Source organism: Diorhabda carinulata, chromosome 6 (genome assembly GCF_026250575.1).
Source record: "Diorhabda carinulata isolate Delta chromosome 6, icDioCari1.1, whole genome shotgun sequence".
Classification (NCBI taxonomy): domain Eukaryota; kingdom Metazoa; phylum Arthropoda; class Insecta; order Coleoptera; family Chrysomelidae; genus Diorhabda; species Diorhabda carinulata.
Genome location: NC_079465.1, coordinates 31,448,064 through 31,475,075, shown reverse-complemented (window position 1 = coordinate 31,475,075; position 27,012 = coordinate 31,448,064). Strand labels below are relative to the sequence as shown.

At 32.0% G+C, this 27,012-nt stretch overlaps 6 protein-coding genes across 8 annotated transcripts; 3 read left to right on the top strand and 3 right to left on the bottom strand.

Moving 5' to 3' along the window:
* Positions 1-2,922: 2,922 nt before the first annotated feature.
* Positions 2,923-5,048, top strand: LOC130895169 (homeobox protein MOX-2). Its single transcript, XM_057802343.1, has 4 exons — positions 2,923-3,090; positions 3,589-3,892; positions 4,392-4,552; positions 4,878-5,048. Exons 2-4 carry the CDS (start codon positions 3,622-3,624, stop codon positions 4,968-4,970), a joined length of 525 nt encoding a protein of 174 aa, XP_057658326.1. The 5' UTR covers positions 2,923-3,090; positions 3,589-3,621; the 3' UTR covers positions 4,971-5,048.
* A 613-nt stretch (positions 5,049-5,661) lies between these two features.
* LOC130895036 (MKI67 FHA domain-interacting nucleolar phosphoprotein-like) lies at positions 5,662-6,734 on the bottom strand. The gene is made up of 2 exons (XM_057802145.1): positions 6,561-6,734; positions 5,662-6,497 (listed from the first exon to the last, which is right to left on the bottom strand). Exons 1-2 carry the CDS (start codon positions 6,654-6,656, stop codon positions 5,700-5,702), a joined length of 894 nt encoding a protein of 297 aa, XP_057658128.1. The 5' UTR covers positions 6,657-6,734; the 3' UTR covers positions 5,662-5,699.
* A 409-nt stretch (positions 6,735-7,143) lies between these two features.
* On the top strand, positions 7,144-15,836 carry LOC130894883 (tetraspanin-31). 3 transcript variants are annotated; one of them, XM_057801906.1, is made up of 6 exons: positions 7,145-7,285; positions 7,338-7,505; positions 7,643-7,858; positions 7,911-8,036; positions 10,365-10,452; positions 10,527-13,758. In XM_057801906.1, the coding sequence occupies exons 1-5, from the start codon at positions 7,226-7,228 to the stop codon at positions 10,437-10,439; spliced, it is 645 nt and encodes a 214-aa protein (XP_057657889.1). In that variant the 5' UTR covers positions 7,145-7,225; the 3' UTR covers positions 10,440-10,452; positions 10,527-13,758. The 3 variants fall into 3 exon arrangements, with proteins under 3 accessions (XP_057657890.1, XP_057657889.1, XP_057657888.1); XM_057801907.1 differs by lacking the exons at positions 10,365-10,452; positions 10,527-13,758 and adding an exon at positions 15,761-15,836 and having other exon boundaries at positions 7,144-7,285; XM_057801905.1 differs by lacking the exon at positions 10,365-10,452 and having other exon boundaries at positions 10,527-13,764.
* Positions 15,837-15,871: 35 nt separating this feature from the next.
* On the bottom strand, positions 15,872-17,845 carry LOC130895837 (uncharacterized). The gene is made up of 3 exons (XM_057803388.1): positions 17,572-17,845; positions 16,708-17,515; positions 15,872-15,890 (listed from the first exon to the last, which is right to left on the bottom strand). The coding sequence occupies exons 1-3, from the start codon at positions 17,843-17,845 to the stop codon at positions 15,872-15,874; spliced, it is 1,101 nt and encodes a 366-aa protein (XP_057659371.1).
* On the top strand, positions 16,018-23,692 carry LOC130894881 (uncharacterized). The gene is made up of 3 exons (XM_057801902.1): positions 16,018-19,365; positions 22,118-22,662; positions 23,397-23,692. Exons 1-3 carry the CDS (start codon positions 19,076-19,078, stop codon positions 23,597-23,599), a joined length of 1,038 nt encoding a protein of 345 aa, XP_057657885.1. The 5' UTR covers positions 16,018-19,075; the 3' UTR covers positions 23,600-23,692.
* Positions 23,693-25,803: 2,111 nt separating this feature from the next.
* LOC130895836 (uncharacterized) lies at positions 25,804-26,633 on the bottom strand. The gene is made up of 2 exons (XM_057803387.1): positions 26,294-26,633; positions 25,804-26,231 (listed from the first exon to the last, which is right to left on the bottom strand). Exons 1-2 carry the CDS (start codon positions 26,631-26,633, stop codon positions 25,804-25,806), a joined length of 768 nt encoding a protein of 255 aa, XP_057659370.1.
* Between the last annotated feature and the right edge of the window lie 379 nt (positions 26,634-27,012).

The window sequence follows — 27,012 nt, the reverse complement described above, 5'->3', positions numbered from 1 at the left end:
AGGGTAGTTACATTGTAAGGGTCAGATTTCTTATATTTGAAGAAAACAAAATCGAATCTAAGAAAAATTTCATGTTTTTTACCACATTTTTTAAATAAGCTTTGTACGAGGGGTTGTTTTTAAGGGTAGGTGAACTGTAAAATATCAAAATATCAAAGTCATGATACAAAACAATCAACATTTATTATATTTGAACATAACTAGAACCCATTACCGGTTTAATTAATTAGTTTTCAATTTATTGGAGTAAAGGGCGATTTTCATCCCTTAAAAATAAAAATCATACTTTGCGACCAAGTCAGGTTTGAAGGGGAGGGTAAGATTAATTCAAAATTTTTAAAAAGATCGATGAAGGTCTTTAAAATTGCGACGTTTCGGTCGATTTTAAGCTCGAGTGACCGGAATCAATAAATACGAATTTCCGAGATACCTTGTATACACGTCACGAACTAGTTACTACAAAAACATAGTAAATTATAATGTCCCGCTAACGACGCTTAAAAATACAGTTATTTTTATACAATAATTCTTATTAAAAATTGTAGATTCAGTACGAAAAAACTTCTAGACCTAAAACCGTGTAGAAATCTTCGATTACGTTAAAATGTCGGCCTTATCCACTTTAGGAATAAACAAATTACTTGGCGATCCTAATGATCTGTTAAAACAAACTTTCTCAACAACAACCCCACCGAAATTACTCAAAAAACATTACAGTGGACATGAGGATTATCACGAAGAGTAAGTTATAATTTTTTAACATATTAACTAGTAATTTTAGGGGTAATTAACCCTTATAAAAGTTTATCTACAATTATCTCTTAGTCATCAAACGTTAACAATCAAGAAGAATTGAGACCGAATTACTCAAACAAACACGAGGAGTTGCTGTAGAAGACTTGAGGTAGTTAACCTCAAATTAACACATTTGGAGGATGATTTATTTGTTTGTTTGTTTGTATATAATAAATAATTGATTTTCAGATACCATTACACGAAGAAGAAGAGTCGCGGCATAGCTCTAACCGCTCTAACTTTATTGGCTTTCCTATTTTTCCTCCACATCCTTCAACAATGTCTGCACGATCAAATCGAAATGCAAACAACAACGACGCCATCGACTCTGTTAGTTCAGGCTAATATCCAAGCGAAAAATGATATACAAGACGTCGGTAAAAACGTTCCCAGAGACTCAAATAATAGAGCCGACGACGACGATCTAGAAGTAACTACAACTTCCGTTGACGAAGACAAAATAAAAAACGAAGATCTGTATTGGTACGACAAAATTCATGTTCCCATAAAAACGAAAACTGTTCAATCGGTTTCTAGAATTAAAAAATTTTAATTGGGTTTCAATAAATGTTACTACGACTATTTTTTTTTTTATTATAAAAGTATCTACTAGCTTAAAAAAAAGATCTTGTCCATTACATAATCAATCAAGTCGAGTTTCAACGCTAAACGATACGCAAACGTCTTATCTTAGTGTTAAGAGTTAACCTGTTGGCTATTTACTGTTGTCTTATTGGTCCGGAGGTCTTAATATGTGTTTCCGATTAGTTTTTGACCCTTTTAACTTGCCCTTATGAAATACTGGGGATGAATTCTTTGTAAGTATTTTCCGTACATCAAATAAAGCATTTAATGGTTTACCACGTACGCCTTTTAGAAGTAACTACCTTATCCCGCTTGACTATTGCCCATTCCTCGATAAAACCATAATCCTTCGACCCCAGGTAATTCCGATTTACCATCCTTTTAGGAATTCCAAGTTTATTTTCTTTTATAAACGTTTTAATGTCCCAATTCAATTAATCATCTCCTATATACTTGAGGCACGTTTTATGAAAAACCAATATAATTGCATCCCTCTACTTTCTTAATGTCCCATACTTATACAAAACCAGGTGAGACGTGTCAATATCAATCTGTTTTTTTTTGCATCGATAATAAAGCTGACTAATTTCATGTTTAGCTTGTTAAATTTTATGTATTTTTGAAAAAATATTGTATAAATGAATTATAGATTACAAGTTTTCATAGTTAATTAATATACGTAATTTAAATAAAAAATAATATTTGTATTCTCAAAATTATAACATTTTTTTATAATACGGCGCCTAAAAGGGTAAATTTCAACCTCCCCTAGTAATAAATCGGATTTTTCACACGTATCTAATATAAATTATGAGGGTGTCGTGATTTGTACACCCTCATAATTCATATTAGGTAACATCTTAAGGTCAAAAAATAATGTTTAATAAACCGATATGTAAAACGACAACATGTTTTTCAAAAAAGCGGCGTCTTTGATACCAACTATCTGATAAACTCAGTCGTTTAACGTTTATAGAAAAAAAAAACAGATATTTAATTAGGATGTTTTCATATTAACACCCACTGAAATATATCGTACAATAATACAGTGTGACCAATAAATTATTTACGTAATTCTGAATGAAATCCATTTATTAATACGAAATTATTTTTCCGTAAATCGTACAATATGTCAAATTGACGGGGAAAATTCAGTTAACGAGGTTTGTTTTTCTTATCTTGCAAAAACCCCGGTCGATATTCATTGCAGGGTTTTAATTGATTGAGCTCAAACATGGCGTCTTAAGCAACTACCGCCATCTATAGGTCAGGATAATTACTTCTGGAATTGTACTCGTATTTAAAAATTTTGCTAAAACCTTTACAAAAAACGTTACAACGAAATAAAACGATTTTTAACTGTAAGGGACAAATAAAAACATCCCTCGTCGCTTTTGGTATTAAAAACAATCGTAAATCTCGAAAACCAAAAAAAAACTATTCACCAATTATGTGACGAATTAATTTTAACGCCACCCACAAACTAATCTTGACAGAAGCCGATTGGTTCGGCACAGGAAATGTGTCAAATGCTAATGAGGTGTCTTTAAAATCAACAGGACCCATCTTCCAGTTAATTACATTAACAGTATGTTCGGTATGTGTAAAGGAAAATCTCGGGGTTCATTCAACATTCGTAATATTGTACAATTAGAAGTGTTTATGTCTATAATTTGTTTAAAAATACTCGTATTAAATTAATAAAATAAAGTAAGTACATTAAGGTTTATTATTTATTGAAATTTATACAAAAAAAAACTAATTTCTAATCTAAGTGTAACAAATATAAACAAATTTATATAGTTGTTTCAAATTTTTCACCAAACAATCATCGTTATTGATATATCGATAATTTTTTATCAAAATTACGATTCTTAACGTTCCACAAATTTAATGAATCGAAGTTTAGTTATTTATCCACACTCTCGAGAAAAATCCAAACCTACAATCATCGATAGAATATAAACAAGAAACTCAAGTACGATTTTGAACCAAATTAATAAGCTCAACAACACCTTGGATTTTGCAACGTCCCCAGAAACGACTACCACGACGATGATGGTAATATTTGAACCATCACAGCATCATTTACTAGTTCAAGACTGTTTACGACTACTCGAAAAGTTTATCGTGGAAAAACTTCTCTAGTCAGAACCATCAAAATCAAATTTATATTATAGATCTAAGTTTTTATTTTTTTAATTTCAGGTACATATTAATTAGTATATAAAGTTATTTGAAATGGACCAAACTGTATTCGATGATTTTACTCAAAATTCCAATACTTATTGTCACTATTCCGATCAATTGAAATCGTCTCCGATTTACGAACAATCTACAGAAATTCGCAATCAAAATATTTCGAACGATTTTGGAAATTCTTATCAATATCAACAATTTTTATGTTATCTACCCACCAACGTTAAATACATTAATAATTATTACGAAGATATAGGAAACGTCGAAGGAAAAGAATATTTAGACGCCGCCTCGTGTTCAGATGATTGCAGAGGTAATTTCCAATCACTAAACTTTAGTTTACACTATTATATACCTGAAAAAATTAATTTTCCTAATTTTCCTAAAGCCGGCACTGGAATTTCCAAGTTAAGTTTCTTCTTAACTCACCCTGTATACGTATATATGTACTTGTACTATACGTTCGTACCCCGTATAACTAAATTATTTTATAACTTTAATAATATTATTAATCTATTACTTCTGATAAACCCTGTATATAAAAAATGCGTCCGTCCAGTATTAAAACGTTCCGAAATACCACCCACGAATAAGTGACTCAAATTGTATTACAAATTAGTAGAATTTTCTGGTTGTCACACTCTCTCCATACATATTTCAATAACTTCTCGTTTTCGAACAGATGGCGTTATAACCGATATTTCATTATTCTTCATCGTTCCAATATTATTGTTTTTACAAGGGGATGATTTATGGGGGTATCCTGTTTTGTAATGTGGGTGAAACTTCCATAAACAACTAAAAATTTACAGATAACAGGGACGTCGAATGTTTGACAAAACCACGGAAAGAACGAACGGCTTTTACGAAAAATCAAATTCGAGAATTAGAAAAAGAATTTTTACATTCGAATTATTTAACGAGATTGAGAAGATACGAGATTGCTGTTGCTTTAGATCTAACAGAAAGACAGGTAACTACAGATTATATAAGTTTACGATTTAACCAAAAAGAGTACGCTATTAACACATACAAAATATTATTTTAATAATGTTAAATATAATTAAGAATTATTGTAATAAAATCTAGTTAATCTCTATAAATTATTTATAATGTTGTATATATTGAATTTTATTACGCCATCTATATTATCAACTACAAACTTATACGTTGCTTGTTGGAGCTTATTATAGAAAACTGTAAAATGTGTCAACATAAAATATAGAGATGGGATTTTTATTTACACCTCCATAATATTGATTAATATTGTTAATATTATACGTGAATTTTTATTTAAGGTGAAAGTATGGTTTCAAAATAGAAGAATGAAATGGAAAAGAAACAAATCTGGAGAGAGGCAAATTAAATCGAAACACGTTAAAATTATTTGATGAAATCAAAATGCCTATAATAAGAATAACTTATGTATACTTTTTGTAACTATATCCAACTTTAATTTAGTGAATTAATAAAATGGTACTAATTTAGAAAATTCTGTTACATTATTTTTGCGGTAAAACGTGTTTGAACCAAATATAAATATTTTGGATTTGTTGAAAGAAGTTGCCAAATTTTCTAATTGCAAATAGCATTAAGTTATGACATTAGTAAATTTAACTTATATTTAATACAGTAGAAAATACAAGTGAAACGCTGAAGTATGAAATATTTGTTATTAGATTCAAGTTTTGTCATTTTTTGAAAACTAGTAGTTTTGAATAAATGAAAATGGCGAACAATAATTTCTCCGTATTTAAAGTTTATCTATGGTCATATGTCATTATTTTCTGACTAAAACAAAATGGCAATGGTACGTCATTACTAAATGTTGATGTACATTATCTATTTCTAACCTCAAAGTAACTGAATATTGTTATTGGATCCTAAATGTTTGAGGCCGTTTTTCAAATTTTGACATTATAAATAAAACGTATTATGTCGTAATTGATATATAATTTTTGAAAACATCACAATCTAGCATTTATAATTTGATTCTATGAATATTATACTGTCATTTTTGACAGGTGCAGTTAGGTTATATATAGAAAAGGATCAGGATAATGGTGAATAAAATAAAACAAATTTTTTACTTCAAAGAGTTTATTTTAAAAAATTAAATTTTATTTTTTCGCAGTTTTCTTTTTAGTCGTTTTACTGGTTTTATCTACAGGTCGAGTCAACAACGATTTGCCGCGTTTCCTGATTAATTCTCTAGCGATTTTTTTAACAGTGTCTGCGTTTAGGGGTTGGGTTTTCTTCGCGTTCTTTTTCGAACTTTTAATTTGCGAAGATTTTTTAACGATCCTGGATTTGGGAGTTTTCGATTTTTTACTCGGGGTTTTCGTTTTTTTACTCGGAGTATTCGCAACTTCCTCACTAGAACTTCCTTCTTGTTTGATAAGAGCTATGTCTATGGGTGTATACGTGGGTTTAACCCCGATTTTTTCCAACCAAGCTAACTTTTTATTCACTTTCGATAACCTAGTAGTCGTCCTTTTTATATGAGTCTGATCGTCTAAATTCAAATTTGCTCTATACTGTTTTTCCCTTCTCACTTTCACTGAATACCTCGTCGGTGTATTATGCTTACCGCTAAATAAACCTTTAGGTCGTTTTTCGTAAGGCACATATTCTGCTATAATCCTTTTTTTGAACATCAAATAATTATTCATAGTTTCTGCCGCGATTTTAGCCACATCCGGATTTTCGAATTCGACGTATCCGTATCCTTTACTGTTTCCGGTTCGGCCCGATCTACAAACTTGAACGTGTGTAACTTTTCCGAATTGTTTGAAATATTTATTTAATTCTTCTTCGTAAAAACCGTGCGGTAAATGTGATATAAATATAAGACCTCTGCGTTGCTCGACCTTTAACTTCTTTTCTTTTTCTATATCTTTAGCAGTAATCGTACCTTCCTGTTTTAAAATAAAAAAATATTCAATTTGAAAACATCGTGTATATATACAAATATCACGTACCTTAAGTTGCTTCTTTAATTGCTTGATTTCTTTCACTACTTCTCTCTGTTTGGAAGTGTCTATCGACAAAACTTCCGTGCTTTTAATTTTACTCATTTTAAATTATAAAATAAACTGAATTTAAAGAAAACCTCGTGGTTTATACTAAAATCAAAATAAAAGGTTAAAAATGTCAATTGTCAAATTATTACTTGAGAGCTAATTTCACGTCTATAAAATAAATTGCTTACATATGATCATTAAATATAGTAATTAATTATAAAATTTATAGAATCTAATAATTTTTAATCTATTCTAATTAATAAATGAAGATTTTTTTCTCGATACTTTGCAATTGATTGAATAAAGTTTTCCGATATATTTAGTTTTATGACTGAATTCCTGTCATTTGTCAAATCGTTAATACCAAATAATTTAATTCTACGGCCACAATTTATGAAAACCAGAGTATTAATGATATAATTATAGCTAATTATTATAAAATGAATTTCGAAATTCTCCTAAAATTATTATAGGAATTTCTTCATATATATATATATTTTTATGATAGAATTTCTGTCACTTGTCAAATAGGTAATACAAAATTATTTAATCTATGACCTGTCAGTTTTTCTTAAACAAGTGTCAGTGCTGTTGTATTACTAAACGTAATTTATGTTTATAAAATGTGCGGTGGTTTTACTTGTTCAAAAAATGCTCTTATCGCTCTCAACGTCTTATATATCGTAAGTACTAATAACTATCATTAATAAATATAAATTACGAATGGTTTTTTAGGTGGTAGCGTTTGTATTGATAGGAGTAGCAGTATACGGACGTGCCGCTACTTTGGTAACAAACTTACCAATAGTCGGAGGTATTTTAGCATGTGGTATAATACTGATGTTAATATCGGTCTTAGGACTGTTGGGAGCCGTAAAACACCATCAAGTCATGTTATTTTTCGTATCCTTTTCCTAAGAAATAAAAATAAATACAGGAAGTGTAATTTTATCATTTATCAACCCACGTCTTGAATTAACTAATTTAAACAATAAAATTTATATATTTACTATGGAAAATTCCTTAAATAACGTATTTAGTATATGGTTATATTATTTCTTTTATTTCTAATACAATTTTCTGTGGCTTGCGCTTGTCTTGGAGTGAATCTGGAACAACAGACGCAATTAGCCGAAGAAGGTTGGAAAAGGGAGAAGAATATAACGAGATCTAATGTACAGAACGTGTTTAGTTGTTGTGGATTCGATCAGAAAGTCGATAAGGAGGTTGTACCCCCTGATTATACCGCCATAGAGGTAAGTCTTCTTCTACCCCCCGCGTTTTGTTAATTACATAATTGAATTTTAGAATCGTTTATGCGTCGATCCTATTACAACTTGTCATTGTCCTAATTGCATGGAAAAGTTACAAAATACTATTAATTACGCTTTCAAATTGTGCGGTTGGATTGGGTTGTTTTTCAGCTTTACAGAGGTAAGAAAATCGTTAATTTTTTGGGTAAAAATTGGAAAATGTTGGTGGAATTATGTATATTAAAGGATAATTAAGGATTAATATCACATGTTCTTGTCCCAATTTATTTTTTTTTATTAATTTCTAAAAATAAACAATTTTCTATATATTATCAGTTCCAATCGCCCCCACAACTCGATATCTTTCGTAAAAAAATTTGGTTTCCCTCGAATTTGTTCTATAATATTCAATTTGGGGTATTTTATTCCAATTTTTTAATATCCTTGAGGTACTTTAGGTGCTAGTGTTTCTCAAATGTACATTTTCGAAGCAGTTTTCAATAGTAATGAATCAAATTTTTCACTTTTAGACAAAAAAATTGCGAATTGAAACCGCCATTGATGAAATTACGAATTTCTTGTTATATTTACCAACTATGCATCGAATATTACATACTCGGTGACTTTTCTCTGTTACATAACCTTAAAATTTTACTTTGTATATATAAGTTTTCGTTGAAGGTATAAAGGGAGCATGTTAGGAAGAAAATTGAAATTTTTAGGTCAAAAACTTTACAAACAAACCTCTTATATTAGTTATACATTTTATTTTAATAAGATTTTTTATAAAACTTCGTATTTAATGGTGTCTGGTTGTTTGATATTAACATTTTTTATATCGACATCGATAAAACATTTGATTATAACAAAAAAATTATATTTCGTTTCAATGGTTGAATTATCTTATTTTTCAAATTTCGTTCATATCCTTCGTGTTATCATTAGTTTAAAGGAAAACTAAAGCAGAATGGCAACGTCGTAAAACACGGTTCGGATATCGATGGCCGACGACGTTCTGAAATTCCGCTGTTGCCAGAACTGAAATATTTCTTTAAATATGAATAACTTTAAACCAAAATTACTACCGAAACTTTTTCTTTAGTCGACATTTTATATTTACTAATTAATCCGATAATCTTATTAATTAATTTGTTTCTACTATAATTTATTAGTTGCATAAAACAAAATGTGAAATGCAATCGTCGCCAGTTAAATAACTAAAACATAAATCAGTAAGGCAACGCCGCTAGGATCTATCAATACGTCGATGGCCGCCGATATTCCTGTATTTAAACACTTGTTGTTTTATACCATTGTTGCCAGAACTGAAATATAACCTTACATTGGAAAGATTTTGAAACAAATTTTCATACTTTCCTATTCTTCCATTAATTTTATTTTCATTAAAATTAATTATTCTCACAAAACAAGATACGAAATTACATTAATGTCATTTAAATTAATCTTTTGTTCGTTTCTATTAATCTTTTACCTGACGTATTTTTATATCTCGATTGAAGTTTGGCAACACCGAATTTCGCGTTCTGTCAAAGTCAACAACTGATCTAGAAGTTTCACGAATAAATTTAATAAAAACCGTGAAAATATTTGAATCTTTTTATAAATTTTGTAGTGTACAAGTGTTTAAAAAATATAGTTTAATCTACATTATAAAAAGTTTTGAAATAAATACAAAGTGGTGCTGGAAAACATTCAACATCGTCGACAATAATATTTCTGAATATCAATTTGATGTAAGTTTTTATAAACAACAATATAAAATCGTTTTATATAGCTAATCAGTTATTTTTATTGTATGCTTATTAACTGGGTTTGTAATTAATCAATTTAAATCTTTAGTAACGATCAACGATAGGTACATAACCTAACTTTTAATCCCGTCGATATTGATGATAAATAGATATTAATATAGTACGTAAAATGAGTTAGAATTGTCATTTATTCCATAATTAAGTACATTAACATAAAACTATAGTTAAATATTTCCCTATAATATATATTTTTATGGTTTTCGAAATTAAAATGAAGTTTTCATTACTACTAACTTTATCTTTAACATTTCAATTTTAAATACAAGATTATTATTCTATTGGATGCTTTTTTTAAAATATTTTCATTTATTTAGTGAAATCTCTCGATATATACTACAAAAATTGTTTTAAAATATGTTTTATTGTTGTCGATGTTATAAATACGAGGTGCGGTTATTAAATAACGAGACCAATAATATAAAACATTTTTTTTTATATTAAGTAAATTTGTTTAATATCAATTTCAATATATATCCCTACATCGCGTGTCTATACAAATATTTTTGTGATTTTTTCGATATTTTCACCAGTTTTTGACCTCAAAGGGCGTTCCAAACACGTAAATCATCCCCAATATTTTAGTTAAAACAAAAAATTTCTGTCTCGTTATTTAACAACCCCACCTAGTATACTAACAAATTGGTGGTTCGGTTTGCATGTTTCTAAATTTTTTTCAGTTTATGGGTGTACTACTAACAGTTCGTTATCGTAATCAGAAAGACCCACGAGCCAATCCGAGCGCTTTTCTCTAGTGAAATCTAACGGGTGGGTTTCGCATTTATATTAACGATTTAGTAGAAATTTTTGATGCCGAAACTAAAATTTGAACGTTTTTATAGTTGATAGGTTTGGTTTGGACGAGGCATTATCGTAATCTGCATGACCCGAACGAACTGAGAGCAACGGCGGTCTTTCCAAAGCACAACTTTACGTATTGAAATCTAGTCTCGTATAAATTTTTTTTTTATGTTTTCCCGTAGCCATATAAACCAAAGATTTTTTTTTACCCTCTATTTTCTATATAATGTGTATTATATGCGTGTAAATCTTTGTAGATATATAGAAAATAGTTTCTAGCAATATTTCGACGGTATGCTGCAGTTTGTTTTTTGATTCTGGTTGTGATTCTTAAAATTGGCCATATTGGTACCACTTTTTTGGTTGGTACCACTTTATTTGTATACGTGCATACGTTTTAATTAGTGATATCAACCAATCCGCATATTTCGTCAGGTTTTTTATGTTTTGGTGTACAAAATGGTGTCCTACAATCCAGTTACTGTTCCAACAGGATTTTTGATATATTCCGTCTTTCCTTCATATCTTCCTAGAGTTCTTTGGGCTCCTTATCCATCTGTAAAGGTGCATAAATGCCTCAAGTGTCGTAAAAGTCACGTCATCTTGAACTTGATGTGTTCTTGTATGATTTTCAACGTTTCCTAACTTCCTTCTTTGTCTTCTGTAGGTTCTTTATGCTCCTGAGGATCTGTTTTGGTCTAAAATTGCTTTGGGTTTCTCTGGATTCACACCTGTTTGAATTTATTCGACTTTAGCAGGATTTTCGACGAATCCTGATTCATTTTCATTCTCTTCTTTGTGTTCTTTGGGTTCCTTTCAACACCTGAGGATCTGTATCGGTCTAAAATTGCTTTGGGTTCCTCTGGATTCGCACCTGTTTGAATTTATTCGACTTTGGCAGGATTTTCGACGAATCCTGATTCATTTTCATTCTCTTCTTTGGGTTCCTTTTAACACCTGAGGATCTGGATCGGTCTAAAATTGCTTTGGGCTCCTCTGGATTCGCACCTGTTTGAATTTATTCGACTTTGACAGGATTTTCGACGAATCCTGTTTCATTTTCATTCTCTTCTTTGTGTTCTTTGTGTTCCTTTTAACACCTGAGGATCTGTATCGGTCTAAAATTGCTTTGGGTTCCTCTGGATTCGCACCTGTTTGAATTTATTCGACTTTGGCAGGATTTTCGACGAATCCTGATTCATTTTCATTCTCTTCTTTGTGTTCCTTTTAACACCTGAGGATCTGTATCGGTCTAAAATTGCTTTGGGTTCCTCTGGATTCGCACCTGTTTGAATTTATTCGACTTTGGCAGGATTTTCGACGAATCCTGATTCATTTTCATTCTCTTCTTTGTGTTCTTTGGGTTCCTTTTAACACCTGAGGATCTGGATCGGTCTAAAATTGCTTTGGGCTCCTCTGGATTCGCACCTGTTTGAATTTATTCGACTTTGGCAGGATTTTCGACGAATCCTGATTCATTTTCATTCTCTTCTTTGTGTTCTTTGGGTTCCTTTGAACACCTGAGGATCTGGATCGGTCTAAAATTGCTTTGGGTTCCTCTGGATTCGCACCTGTTTGAATTTATTCGACTTTGGCAGGATTTTCGACGAATCCTGATTCATTTTCATTCTCTTCTTTGTGTTCTTTGGGTTCCTTTGAACACCTGAGGATCTGGATCGGTCTAAAATTGCTTTGGGTTCCTCTGGATTCGCACCTGTTTGAATTTATTCGACTTTGGCAGGATTTTCGACGAATCCTGATTCATTTTCATTCTCTTCTTTGTGTTCTTTGGGTTCCTTTGAACACCTGAGGATCTGGATCGGTCTAAAATTGCTTTGGGTTCCTCTGGATTCGCACCTGTTTGAATTTATTCGACTTTGGCAGGATTTTCGACGAATCCTGATTCATTTTCATTCTCTTCTTTGTGTTCTTTGGGTTCCTTTCAACACCTGAGGATCTGGATCGGTCTAAAATTGCTTTGGGCTCCTCTGGATTCGCACCTGTTTGAATTTATTCGACTTTGGCAGGATTTTCGACGAATCCTGATTCATTTTCATTCTCTTCTTTGTGTTCTTTGGGTTCCTTTTAACACCTGAGGATCTGGATCGGTCTAAAATTGCTTTGGGCTCCTCTGGATTCGCACCTGTTTGAATTTATTCGACTTTGACAGGATTTTCGACGAATCCTGTTTCATTTTCATTCTCTTCTTTGTGTTCTTTGTGTTCCTTTTAACACCTGAGGATCTGTATCGGTCTAAAATTGCTTTGGGTTCCTCTGGATTCGCACCTGTTTGAATTTATTCGACTTTGGCAGGATTTTCGACGAATCCTGATTCATTTTCATTCTCTTCTTTGTGTTCTTTGGGTTCCTTTGAACACCTGAGGATCTGGATCGGTCTAAAATTGCTTTGGGTTCCTCTGGATTCGCACCTGTTTGAATTTATTCGACTTTGGCAGGATTTTCGACGAATCCTGATTCATTTTCATTCTCTTCTTTGTGTTCTTTGGGTTCCTTTGAACACCTGAGGATCTGGATCGGTCTAAAATTGCTTTGGGTTCCTCTGGATTCGCACCTGTTTGAATTTATTCGACTTTAGCAGGAATTTCGACGAATCCTGATTCTGTTTCCTTTTTTATAGTCTTCAGGATCCTTCCAACACCTGAGGGCCTATAAACGTTTGTAGTTTTTTAGGTTCCTCTGAATTTTTTCGTAGTTTTGATGAATTAGTTCAACTCCGGGGTTCTTCAGAGCCTTTAGGTACATCTAATTTTAACTTAACATATTTTGGAAAGGGATTTTTAAGTTCTTCGAAGACATTAAGATATTTCGAGCACTTTTTGACAATTTATACGAATTTTTTAAAATATAAAGTGACTTGTAACAAAATCTGGCGAATATAGTGGTCTAGATGACATCGGGAAAGTTTGTAGGTTAATTTATTGGTTCCTAAAATCCCAGTGGACAAATTTTTTTCTACTGCGACTGATTTGGTGTTGAATTTTTTTTATTTCTTTATTCTATTTTAAGACATTCCAGTGTGTGTTGTAAATTCGAGTGAATTTCGCCATTTCTGTTTTTTTTTTTCATATAAAAAAATATCTTTCGACGCTTCTCTCTCTTTTTTTGCAATTCTTCCTGCTTACCAAGTGAAAATTGCGGTAATTTCAAAATATAGTGATGAAATTGGAAAAAAAAAGACAGAAATGGTTTTTTTTACAATTTGTTATGCCTCTTTTTCTGTTCTGTTTAATTTTAGAATAAATATTACGATCAAATCAACGTTTTTTTTTTATTATTTTGACCTTTATACAAGACGTCCATTCCCCCAATCGTATACTTTATAAAAATATCACAATCTGTTGATTATATGAAGGATGGGATCCTATTTTATTGACTTTTGACACTTCTCGAGAGAACGAACTAGTTTCATTTCATCAGAAGCTTCTAGAATGAAATTCCAAGTATTTGGAATGGAATTAATCACCTGGATCTGATGATCAAGGACCACGATGAAGATTTAGATCCAATCTTGTTGAAATGCTCCTCAAAACTATCAGATATCGATATAATTCAATATTTTAGAAGCAGCAGATGATGAAATTAACGAAATTACAAGAAAATTAGAATTAGAAGTCGACTGTGTAACGAAGAACCAGTTCCAACTGTTAATGATGGTTGCAAAGAGCAAAAAACAAGATGAATTCATAGAAAAATGAATAGTATAGAACTACATCATCATCAGAAGCTTCTAGAATGAAATTCCAAGTATTCTGAATTGAATTAATCACCTGGATCTGATGATCAAGGACCACGATGAAGATTTAGATCCAATCTAGTAGAAATGTCCCTTAAAACTATCAGATATCGATATAATTCAATATTTTAGAAGCAGCAGAGGATGAAATTAACGAAATTACAAGAAAATTAGAATTAGAAGTCGACTGTGTAACGAAGAACCAGTTCCAACTGTTAATGATGGTTGCAAAGAGCAAAAAACAAGATGAGTTCATAGAAAAATGAATAGTATGGAACTACATCATCATCAGAAGCTTCTAGAATGAAATTCCAAGTATTCTGAATTGAATTAATCACCTGGATCTGATGATCAAGGACCACGATGAAGATTTAGATCCAATCTAGTAGAAATGTCCCTTAAAACTATCAGATATCGATATAATTCAATATTTTAGAAGCAGCAGAGGATGAAATTAACGAAATTACAAGAAAATTGGCGAGGAAATTGAAATGGAAGATTAGAAATCGTCTGTGTAACGAAGAACCAGTTCCAACTGTTAATGATGGTTGCAAAGAGCAAAAAACAAGATGAGTTCATAGAAAAATGAATAGTATGGAACTACATCATCATCAGAAGCTTCTAGAATGAAATTCCAAGTATTCTGAATTGAATTAATCACCTGGATCTGATGATCAAGGACCACGATGAAGATTTAGATCCAATCTAGTAGAAATGTCCCTTAAAACTATCAGATATCGATATAATTCGATATTTTAGAAGCCGGAGATGATGAAATTAAAAGAAAATTAGAATTAGAAGTCGACTGTGTAACGAAGAACCAGCTCCAATTGATAATAATGGTTAGAAGGGGCAAAAATATGACGAATTCATAGAAAAATGAACAATAAAGGACGAGATAATTGAAAAACTCCTTTTCTCCATTAACCTGTGCCAGTTTTTTCCCCATACATTCGAACTAAACCGAAATTTTTGTGAAAAAAATTCGTTTGAGGGATAATAAAATATGTTCGTCACTTGCAAATAAAATTTTTTTATTTCATTTTTTTATACGTTCGATCATACATTTCATAGCAGTCGTCGTCAAGTTTAACAATCGTCATTTTAAAAAATTAAATTAATCACTACCATAAATATTTACATTATACATCATTTAAAAAAAAAATAAGTGCTTGTTATTATTTTACGTAAATTGATTTCAAAAAAAAGAAGAAGAAAATCTTCTAAACAACGTCAGTCCCTTATTATTAATTCATACTGTCGATGAAATAATTTTATGGGCACTTGAAAATAAAATACAACGAAAAAGAAGATACACAACTACGTAATTTATAACCTAAAAACAACATTTTTCGTAATACACCTCGTATAATATGATTATAATAACTATAAATTGTGGGAATCACCCTGTAGTTCATCACATAAGTTAATTCCGCGTGAAAAAAATCCGTATTTATTGCATTTTCTTACTCAAACCCCTATCATTAATAATAATACTTATAAAAGGGATGATGTTTGTAGAAATTGCTGGAATGATGATGTCCCGCCATACTGTTAACGCCTGCTCCATTATTGAGTCCGTACATTGATCCGCTGTTGCCATATTTTTTCTCGCCGTACCTAAACACGACATTATTTTAATATTATAACCCTAAATACAACACTGACAGTTCATAGATATTTTCATTGGTCTAATTATTAGTTTTAAATGTCAAAATTGTCGTTCGCGGTGCGTTCGTTTGTGTAGTTTTAGTAACAGTTTCGTATTCACAGGTCGTATCAAATCGTCAGTGGTGAATTGAAATCTTGAACCGGTTCGTAACCGCAACGATTATTAATGGTTCGCGAATATAGTTATTTTTTATATACAGGGGTTGTACGAATTGTTTGCGATGAGGGAATCGTTGAAATGATAGATTTTCGTTGGGGAAAATTTTAATAATACAAAAGTGATATTTGTAAGTATGGAAATAAGTGATTTTTTTAGATAAAGTTTTATTTTGGTTTATGTTTTTTTCAAAAATTTGGAGATTTAGAGTTGTGGTATATTTTTATGTGATTTTTATATTTCGATAGAGACTAATATGAAATTTGTTTATTGAAATTTGATTTTCTACAAAAATTGAGAAAAAAAATCCGAATAGAAAATTTATAATTTTGAAATTTCAATTCCAAAAGGTGAATATATGAAAAAATTACATAATTATTACATATTTGTCGTAATTAAAAACCTATTTGTTATGAATTAAAATATTATTAAACAGTGAATATCACAAGGAAAAATATATAACCTTTAAAATGGTTATTTGTTTGGTTACATAACCTCAAATAGTTCGAAATTTTGAGGTTATGTACAAAAAGATTTAAATAGGAAGCTATTTCGATGTTTAAAAAGATAAAAGGATAAAAGAAAAAGGATTCTAAGGACGAAATAGTTTATAAAATCAAGTTTTAATATCGATACATACCTTCCTTGGTTAGCATTAGCCTTATCAGCAAGAAACTGTTGTTTAAAGTGTCCCGATTTACCGGCTTCTTCGGCGGAAAATTTACCGATGTCTTTACCTCCCTTGAACGCGGCTCCGGCGTTTTCGCCGAAACTTCCTGCTTGGTTATTGAACAAGTAGTTGCCGCCTTCGTCGTGATCTTCGTCGTAGAATTCTTCAGTTTTTCCCGATTCGTGTTTTTGATGAGAATTTTTGAAACCTTTCATCTTGTGTCCCTTCTTATGACCTTTCATCATACTTTGGACACCTTCGTTTTTACCTTCCTGATCGAATTTTTTGGCGCCGTGATATACTTTACCGTCCTCGTAGATTTTTTTATCGCCTTGGGCGCCGTTGTAATAACCTATATCGCCTTTCATGTCTTTAGCTGCCATTTCACCTTGATTATAACCCGATTGACCTTTGCCGTATTCACCGCCGTGATGACCGTGAGCCTTTTCGTATCTTAAATCGTTCAAATTTTTATTTCCTTTACTGTATTGTCCTTCGTTCATGCTACCACCTCCGTAGCCGTGTATACCGATTCCACCTCCCATACCGCCTCCCATCATACCTCCGCCTCCCATCATACCGGCACCTCCCATCATTCCGCCACCTCCCATCATCCCGGCACCTCCCATCATTCCGGCACCTCCCATCATTCCGGCTCCTCCCATCATTCCGGCACCTCCCATCATACCGGCGCCTCCCATCATACCAGCTCCTCCCATCATTTCTCCGCCTCCCATCATTCCAGCTCCTCCTCCCATCATACTACCTCCTCCCATACCTTAAAATATGTCGTAATGAAATAATTTTTTTTTATTTTAGTGTCATTTAAGTTACCGCCCGACATTCCTGCACCCATCATCGCTCCCTTAGTCATCATACCAGCTCCACCTGTCATCATTCCTGCTCCGCCACCTCCCATCATTCCGGCTCCGCCTCCCGACATCATTCCGGCTCCGCCTCCTGACATCATTCCGGCTCCTCCGCCTCCCGTCATCATACCTGCTCCGCCTCCCGACATCATTCCGGCTCCTCCGCCTCCCATCATTCCGGCTCCCATCATTCCACCGCCTGTTCCGATTAGATTCGCGCCGCCGCCGCCGCCGCCCATTCCCATAGATAAATAACTACACAACACATTTTCTAAAAATAAGGTGAAAACTAAGGGAGCACTGATTCTAATCATCTTCTTCCGATTAAACTGAAGATTCGAATGATTTGAAAATTGTCGATCGAGAGTTTTTATACCCGAATCGTTTTCAACGGTCGTTCGAGCGTCTTTTCACGGTTTGTATTGTTGGTCGAAATTTAGGTCTATTAAGACGGGATATACGCTAGAAGAAAAATTAAGGTTATGTCCGTTCTACAACGGAATATTTGGTATCAAACTTTGAATAAAACGGATTAAATTTAATACTGAAATGGACGGTTATTGAAATCGTAAATAACGATATTAATATTATCGCTGCGAAAGATTGCGGAAGAGATCAGCGTTTGGTTTGTGGAGGTCTTCCAGATTGACCTCCTCGAAAATTAACTCGTTATTCAAAAAAAAAATGAAGATAAAGAATACCAACTATCACACGAAGTCATCCGCTACTAAATATTGTCGAAGACGTCGACGCGAATTCTGCGGATAAGGATTATTGACCCCTGGACTTCGTTTGCCATAATCTGGACTTTGTATTAGATATGGAGAAGCTGGTCACAGAAGGAGTTATCAGAAATACCAAATACGAGAAGTTACTTGATCAAAGAACCAAACTCTAAAGTCAATTTAGTCTTTATCAACAAACACCGAATCCTAGATGGATAGGTTAGGTTAGAAAGCTACCAAACCGAATTGGAACGATGATCTTAACTAATCGGATACCAGATGTTGTCTACAGACTTTAGTCCATGTGTTGGTAACATAATTTAAGAGATACCCAATAGCTGATGTCCTCAAGATCAATATTTACTGGTTAACGATGTTCTCCGGGAGTTTGCAGACGCCCGGAAGGTCTTCGGAGAAGTGCAAACTTGGAATATGTTGAAATACGATGATTAGATTTCGAATTAATTTTTTTTTCTTCCACCATGATAAACATATTTGTTCAAACAATATTTCTCGTTAACAAACCATGAAATTACTTCGATATTTTTTCCTTCCCAACGGTTATGAAATAAATAATTTTTTTCCATATTCCCGACAATATTTAAGGTCACGAAAATATACCACAATAATTTGTTTAAATCAAATTTTTTTTTCTTCTTCTAATATACAAACTTAATCAACCGACAAATCTATGGTTGTATATATATGTATCGATCCTAAAATCAACATTATCACTTATCGAAAATGTTCTCGACGTTGTTATTAGTTTTATTTTCAACTGTTTACAAAACAGAAGCGAAATTTTACGAAACCGAATTAGGGCCGTACGGTAAATACAGCACCCAGGAATACGATCACGATTTGGGGTATCCATATGGTCTGGCTTACAAAAAATATCCTTACGAACACGAAGTTGTTGTACCGAAAAGTGTAGGTTACGCGGGAGGCATCCCAGGATACGGAGGATTGCGTGAGGACGTTGGATATTACGGACGAAAAGGATTAATTGGGGTTCCTTTAGGACCCGGTTACGGGTAATTATCTTTGAAATATTTGTAGTTGTATAATTTATTTAATGGAACAAATATTGTTAAAAGTAGCGCCCAAATGATTTGTTTGGGTATTTTTAGTTAAAATATCGTCAAACTTTTGGTATTGAATGTTTTATTGATCAATCGGCGCCCAAATTAACACGAAATTGTCCAGAATTTGATTATTTTGGTTATTTTCGGTGACGCCCTCACTGTAAACTATTTATCTTTAGTAAAAATTCCAATCTAGTGCTACTGTAAGTGATTGTTCAAATTGACGACCAAATTAGGGTTAAATTCTTCCGAAATCTAATAATTTTAGTTGTTTCCAGTATTAATAGTAGCGCCCAAACTATTAATTTTGAATTATTTTCGTTATAAATCTCAAACTTTTATTTCTACGTGCTATTATTCAAATTGGCGTCCAAATTGGGTTCAAATTTGTTCAAAATATTATAATTTTAGTACTTTCCAGTATTAATAGTAGCGCCCTAACTATTAATTTTGAATTATTTTCGTTATAAATCTCAAACTTTTATTTCTACGTGCTATTATTCAAATTGGCGTCCAAATTGGGTTCAAATTTGTTCAAAATATTATAATTTTAGTACTTTCCAGTATTAATAGTAGCGCCCAAACTATTAATTTTGAATTATTTTCGTTATAAATCTCAAACTTTTATTTCTACGTGCTATTATTCAAATTGGCGTCCAAATTGGGTTCAAATTTGTTCAAAATATTATAATTTTAGTACTTTCCAGTATTAATAGTAGCGCCCAAACTATTAATTTTGAATTATTTTCGTTATAAATCTCAAACTTTTATTTCTACGTGCTATTATTGAAATTGGCGTCCAAATTGGGTTCAAATTTATTCAAAATATAATAATTTTAGTACTTTCCAGTATTAATAGTAGCGCCCAAACTATTAATTTTGAGTTATTTTCGTTATAAATCTCAAACTTTTATTTCTACGTGCTATTATTCAAATTGGCGTCCAAATTGGGTTCAAATTTATTCAAAATATAATAATTTTAGTACTTTCCAGTATTAATAGTAGCGCCCAAACTATTAATTTTGAATTATTTTCGTTATAAATCTCAAACTTTTATTTCTACGTGCTATTATTGAAATTGGCGTCCAAATTGGGTTCAAATTTATTCAAAATATAATAATTTTAGTACTTTCCAGTATTAATAGTAGCGCCCAAACTATTAATTTTGAGTTATTTTCGTTATAAATCTCAAACTTTTATTTCTACGTGCTATTATTCAAATTGGCGTTCAAATTGGGTTCAAATTTATTCAAAATATAATAATTTTAGTACTTTCCAGTATTAATAGTAGCGCCCAAACTATTAATTTTGAATTATTTTCGTTATAAATCTCAAACTTTTATTTCTACGTGCTATTATTGAAATTGGCGTCCAAATTGGGTTCAAATTTATTCAAAATATAATAATTTTAGTACTTTCCAGTATTAATAGTAGCGCCCAAACTATTAATTTTGAGTTATTTTCGTTATAAATCTCAAACTTTTATTTCTACGTGCTATTATTCAAATTGGCGTCCAAATTGGGTTCAAATTTATTCAAAATATAATAATTTTAGTACTTTCCAGTATTAATAGTAGCGCCCAAACTATTAATTTTGAATTATTTTCGTTATAAATCTCAAACTTTTATTTCTACGTGCTATTATTCAAATTGGCGTCCAAATTGGGTTCAAATTTGTTCAAAATATTATAATTTTAGTACTTTCCAGTATTAATAGTAGCGCCCAAACTATTAATTTTGAATTATTTTCGTTATAAATCTCAAACTTTTATTTCTACGTGCTATTATTCAAATTGGCGTCCAAATTGGGTTCAAATTTGTTCAAAATATTATAATTTTAGTACTTTCCAGTATTAATAGTAGCGCCCAAACTATTAATTTTGAATTATTTTCGTTATAAATCTCAAACTTTTATTTCTACGTGCTATTATTCAAATTGGCGTCCAAATTGGGTTCAAATTTGTTCAAAATATTATAATTTTAGTACTTTCCAGTATTAATAGTAGCGCCCAAACTATTAATTTTGAATTATTTTCGTTATAAATCTCAAACTTTTATTTCTACGTGCTATTATTCAAATTGGCGTCCAAATTGGGTTCAAATTTGTTCAAAATATTATAATTTTAGTACTTTCCAGTATTAATAGTAGCGCCCAAACTATTAATTTTGAATTATTTTCGTTATAAATCTCAAACTTTTATTTCTACGTGCTATTATTCAAATTGGCGTCCAAATTGGGTTCAAATTTGTTCAAAATATAATAATTTCCAGTATTAATAGTAGCGCCCAAACGTTTAGCTTGGGTTCTATTAATTACAATATAGTCTACTTGGTTTTTTGATCGATTTCTTGATAAATAGGCGTCCAAATTGGTAATAAATTGCTCTGACTCTGATGATTTAGATTATTTCCTTTATTAATAGTAGCGCCCAAACTTTAAGCTTGGGTTCTTTAATTTAAAATGTCGTCAAACTTGTGATTTTGATTGTTTTATTGACAAATAGGCGCCCAACTTGAGATGAACTTGCCTAGAATCTGAAGATAGTGTATATTCACGTTTTTGAAATTGTCGCCCAAACTATTAACTAAAAATTTCAAATTGCTAGTTCAAATTTGTCCAAAATAGATTAATTTTGGTTGTTTCTAATATTAATAGTAGCGCCCAAACGTTTAGCTTGTGGTACAAGTAAAGTAATTTCAGTTATGGTCCTGTCGGTTATTCCCACGTAGTCCCCTACGAATCCGGTTTAATAGCAGGACACGCTCCTTTCGGTATATCCCAAATCGACAAAGGAATTTACAGCGATGGTAAACAAAATCTGGTAGGCGAAAAATTCAATTACGCGAAAGGGTATAACGGAGAATTGGTGAATCACGGGGACGCCGGTTACGCCGCGGGAACTGTAGGTTTCAAGGACATCAAAGGGGATTCGTTACATTTTATCGACGCCGACGGTTTAAAAAAAGGACACCACGAAGGTAAACAGTACAACGGGGCGGAATATTTCGATTCGGAGGGTAAACACGGCGACGAGAAAGTTTTGAACGCGAATCATAATAAAGGACACAACATCAAAGGTTTCAAAAAATCGCATCACCTAGACGAAACCGGTAAAACAGAAGAATTTTTCGATCACGACCACGACCAAGGAGGAAACTACGTCTTCGACGGACGATTCGGAAAATTCGGGGAAGCCGGTGGACAGGGATACAAGGGAGGATACAGCGACGGTAGATTTAAAACAGGTATGTTTTTATATGTGAATTTTTTAGGTGAACCTCGTATATTATGAAAAAAAAATTCGTATTTTCCAAAAGTTTGAGTTGTCGTACAGATACAGATACAAAAATTAATAGTTTAAGTGGTATAAATCGGGAAATTTAGTTGGTTAGATTTTCAAAATTTCCCATTATTTCAGTCTGCAATGAAGATAAAAGAAAATAAAAAACACCACGTTGTAGGATAAGTTTTCTTCGATATAAAAGATCCTTTACACTTTTTTTGTAAAAGCAACAGTTTCCTCGGAAAAAATTCTAAATCTATCAAGTCGTTTTTCTAAGGCAATTAAACTTATAAATACCTCGTATATACGCGAAAATTATCAAATTTTATTTATAAAATTAATTTCGCAGAAGAAATTACCGAAAAATTTTCAAATAAATTCGTATTTAACGCAGCCAAGCGGGTTTTTGGCGCGCGGGATCCATTAATACTTTCTATAATTTTTTCCGAGGAAATTACAGCTTTTACAAAAAAAGTGCAAGGGATCTTTTTTATCGAAAAAAACTCCCTCTACAACGTGATATTTTTTATTTTCTTCTATCTTCATTACATACTAAACCTATTCGATCGGCGTACGATTTAACTTTCCGGATGTGCCTCGTATATATATATATATATATTCGTTAAAAAAAAAAACAGTTTTTCTTATATTTGAATGCGTCAAATGTGGTGGTAGATTTTTGTTTTCGTATTATAGGGGAGGCGACTAAAGAAGGTCACGTCGGTAACGAATATTTCCAAGATAAATCTCAAGGAAACCACGGGAAATTCGGCGAAAACAAATTCGCCGAAAACGAAGAAGCGTACGGTTTGAATAAAGGATTCGGCGAACGCGGATTAACCGCCCATCACGAGAACAGCGGTATTTACAAAAAGCATCCCGGTTTCGGTTATTATTGATAAATGATCATGTGATAAAACTTTCACTTACCTTAATATTTTTTTTTTCAATTAAAATATTTATATAAGTAGTTAATAAATAAGGCATTTCAATCACGTATTTTTATTTATAACCTTAAAATAATAATTCGACGTAAAAATAAGTCCAACGGGACTAAATCGGGTGTCGTAGCTGATATCTACAGGATGGTTCGTACTAAACGCATATTTTTCATATTAATCTCGTTAGGGGGTTAATTAGAACCGGTCTAACCTTAAAATTTCACAAAACTTCTTTATCTGTCACTTGTCAATTCCGAATCAATTGACAGATAAAGAAATTCTGTGGAATTTTGAGGTTAGATCGCTTCTAATTAACCCCTTAGAGCGGTTCGAACGACTACTTATAATTATTTAATGCCCTTATTAGTATCACAACAAATTTGGTGTTTAGAAAATTTCGAAATTTTCGAATCATATAATTCCTCAAGGATGCAACTTGATTTGGGGGCAAATAGCCCTCATTCGTCATAATTTGGGTTCTTCTAAACATTTCTACCCTTTGTATTCGATTATATTATGTAGGGTAGAGGGTTGAGTTTGAATTTTCATTCCAGTGCCTCTAATCTGTTCAAGATAGATCGTCAAGTTAAAATTCTGAGTAGGAAAAATATATTTACGGCTATTTTTTAATATTAAAAGATTTTTTTTTGATTTTTCATCAGGGAAACATATTTTCTCACATTACGATTAGAGACAGGACTAAAATTGTACTGAAAACCCACTATATTCATCAAATTTGACCTTCAGTGACTTTTTCTGTTTCCTAACCTTAAAATGTCACAGAATTTTATCATCTGTCAGTTGTCGATGTCAAATTTTCCAATCAATTGACAGATGAAAAGCTTCTGTGACATTTTAAGGTTAGATCGCATCTAATTAACGCCTACGTTTGAAGATTAGAACATTTTCTTTTCGATTTTCTATCAGTAAAACAATTTTTTTCACATTTCGGCCAACGACATGACTAAAATTGTATTTAAGACCCACTATATTTACCAATTTTGGCCTTCAGTGACTTTTTCTGTTTCCTAACCTTAAAATGTCATAGAATTTTATCATCTGTCAGTTGTCGTTGTCAAATTATCGAATAAATTGACAGATAAAAAGCTTCTGTGACATTTTAAGGTTAGATCGCATCTAATTAACGCCTACGTTTGAAGATTAGAACATTTTCTTTTCGATTTTCTATCAGTAAAACAATTTTTTTCACATTTCTGCCAACGACATGACTAAAATTGTATTTAAGACCCACTATATTTACCAATTTTGGCCTTCAGTGACTTTTTCTGTTTCCTAACCTTAAAATGTCATAGAATTTTATCATCTGTCAGTTGTCGTTGTCAAATTATCGAATAAATTGACAGATAAAAAGCTTCTGTGACATTTTAAGGTTAGATCGCATCTAATTAACGCCTACGTTTGAAGATTAGAACATTTTCTTTTCGATTTTCTATCAGTAAAACAATTTTTTTCACATTTCTGCCAACGACATGACTAAAATTGTATTTAAGACCCACTATATTTACCAAATTTGGCCTTCAGTGACTTTTTCTGTTTCCCAACCTTAAAATGTCACAGAATTTTATCATCTGTCAGTTGTCGATGTCAAATTTTCCAATCAATTGACAGATGAAAAGCTTCTGTGACATTTTAAGGTTAGATCGCATCTAATTAACGCCTACGTTTGAAGATTAGAACATTTTCTTTTCGATTTTCTATCAGTAAAACAATTTTTTTCACATTTCTGCCAACGACATGACTAAAATTGTATTTAAGACCCACTATATTTACCAATTTTGGCCTTCAGTGACTTTTTCTGTTTCCCAACCTTAAAATGTCACAGAATTTTATCATCTGTCAGTTGTCAATGTCAAATTTTCGAATAAATTGACAGATAAAAAGCTTCTGTGACATTTTAAGGTTAGATCGCATCTAATTAACGCCTACGTTTGAAGATTAAAAGTTTTTTTATTGGATTTTGTGACTTTTTTCTGTTTTCTAACCTCAAAATTTCCATTGCAAGAGAGATATTTTGTTCAGACGTGTACATGAAAGCCAATTTTGAGTCGACAGTCATTATTTAGAAAAAATAATTAGTCTAGAGAAATGGTTTGAAATTATTCGAAATTGTTTTTTTTTTGGATATTTTTTATTAAAAAAATTTATAAATTAGAACCTGGATGATGTTTCCAAAACGTACTAGATCCGCTATACTCCCCTAGATCTCCATTATTCAAAAGTTTATGTTCCCCGAACGATTCTCCATCTCCATTGAATCTATTTTCCCCAAAATGTTCTTCTTCTTTACTAATTTGTTTCGACTTGGTACCTTTATCGATGTCGGCGATTTTTTTCTTTTCTTCGGTAACCGATCCTTTATCCAAATAACCTCCTTGGTACCGCGACGATCCCGATTCCCCAAATCCCCCCGATCTTCCTACGAATTCTTCATTATCCGCTTCGTCGTGTGCTTCATCGTAATATTCTTCCGTTTTCCCGGATTCATCGTTATGATGCGATTTCGAAAACCCTCTGATTTTGTGACCCCTACGATGACCGTGTATAGCTGATTGTTCGTCCCCAGATTTTTCTATTAACATACATATAAAATAAAAAAAATTAAATAACGAAATACCTCGTATAAATAAATACCTTTTTTATTAAAATGATGTCCTTCGAAATAATCCTTTTCGTCTACGTGTTGGTTTTTGTTACCATCTTCGTTCAATATAGAAACTGATTCGCCTTTCGAATTTTTCAAATTTTCTTCGTCGTTAAAACCGCCGAAATTACCTCCAAAATAATTATTTTCTTTGAAATTTTCGTTACCCTCTTTGATATTCAAATGGGGTCGAAACAAACCGAGACCTTTGAATTGATAATGCGAATTCAGGAACCTCGGATCGGGATAATTGTACAAATCGAATTTATCGAAACCGAATACGTTTTTCGAAATTAAGAAAATTATTGGAAATAATTGTTGTTTCTTCATGATTAAAATAAGGATAATTTATACAGGAAATCGCTTATTTATATAAATCAATACACGCTTCAGTAAATTAATAATTACGAGTTTGTTTTTTTGTTAACCTTCATAAAGTAATTAGATTGAGGTTATGGGAAAGGTGAAGGGACTAAATACATTTAACACATAAATCGTATTACGATCGAAAATCGATTTTATTCATCTTGGGAGAAAAGAAGTAATTAACTTTTTCTATTCAAACAACCCCTGTATATAAATTAACAAAATATTTGAAGTACGCTAATAAAAATTGTTTGAGGTCATCTGAACAACGTTGCCAGATTTAAAAAAAAAACAGTATAAAAAATAAATTTGTAAATACGAATAAATTTTGGATTTCTACTAT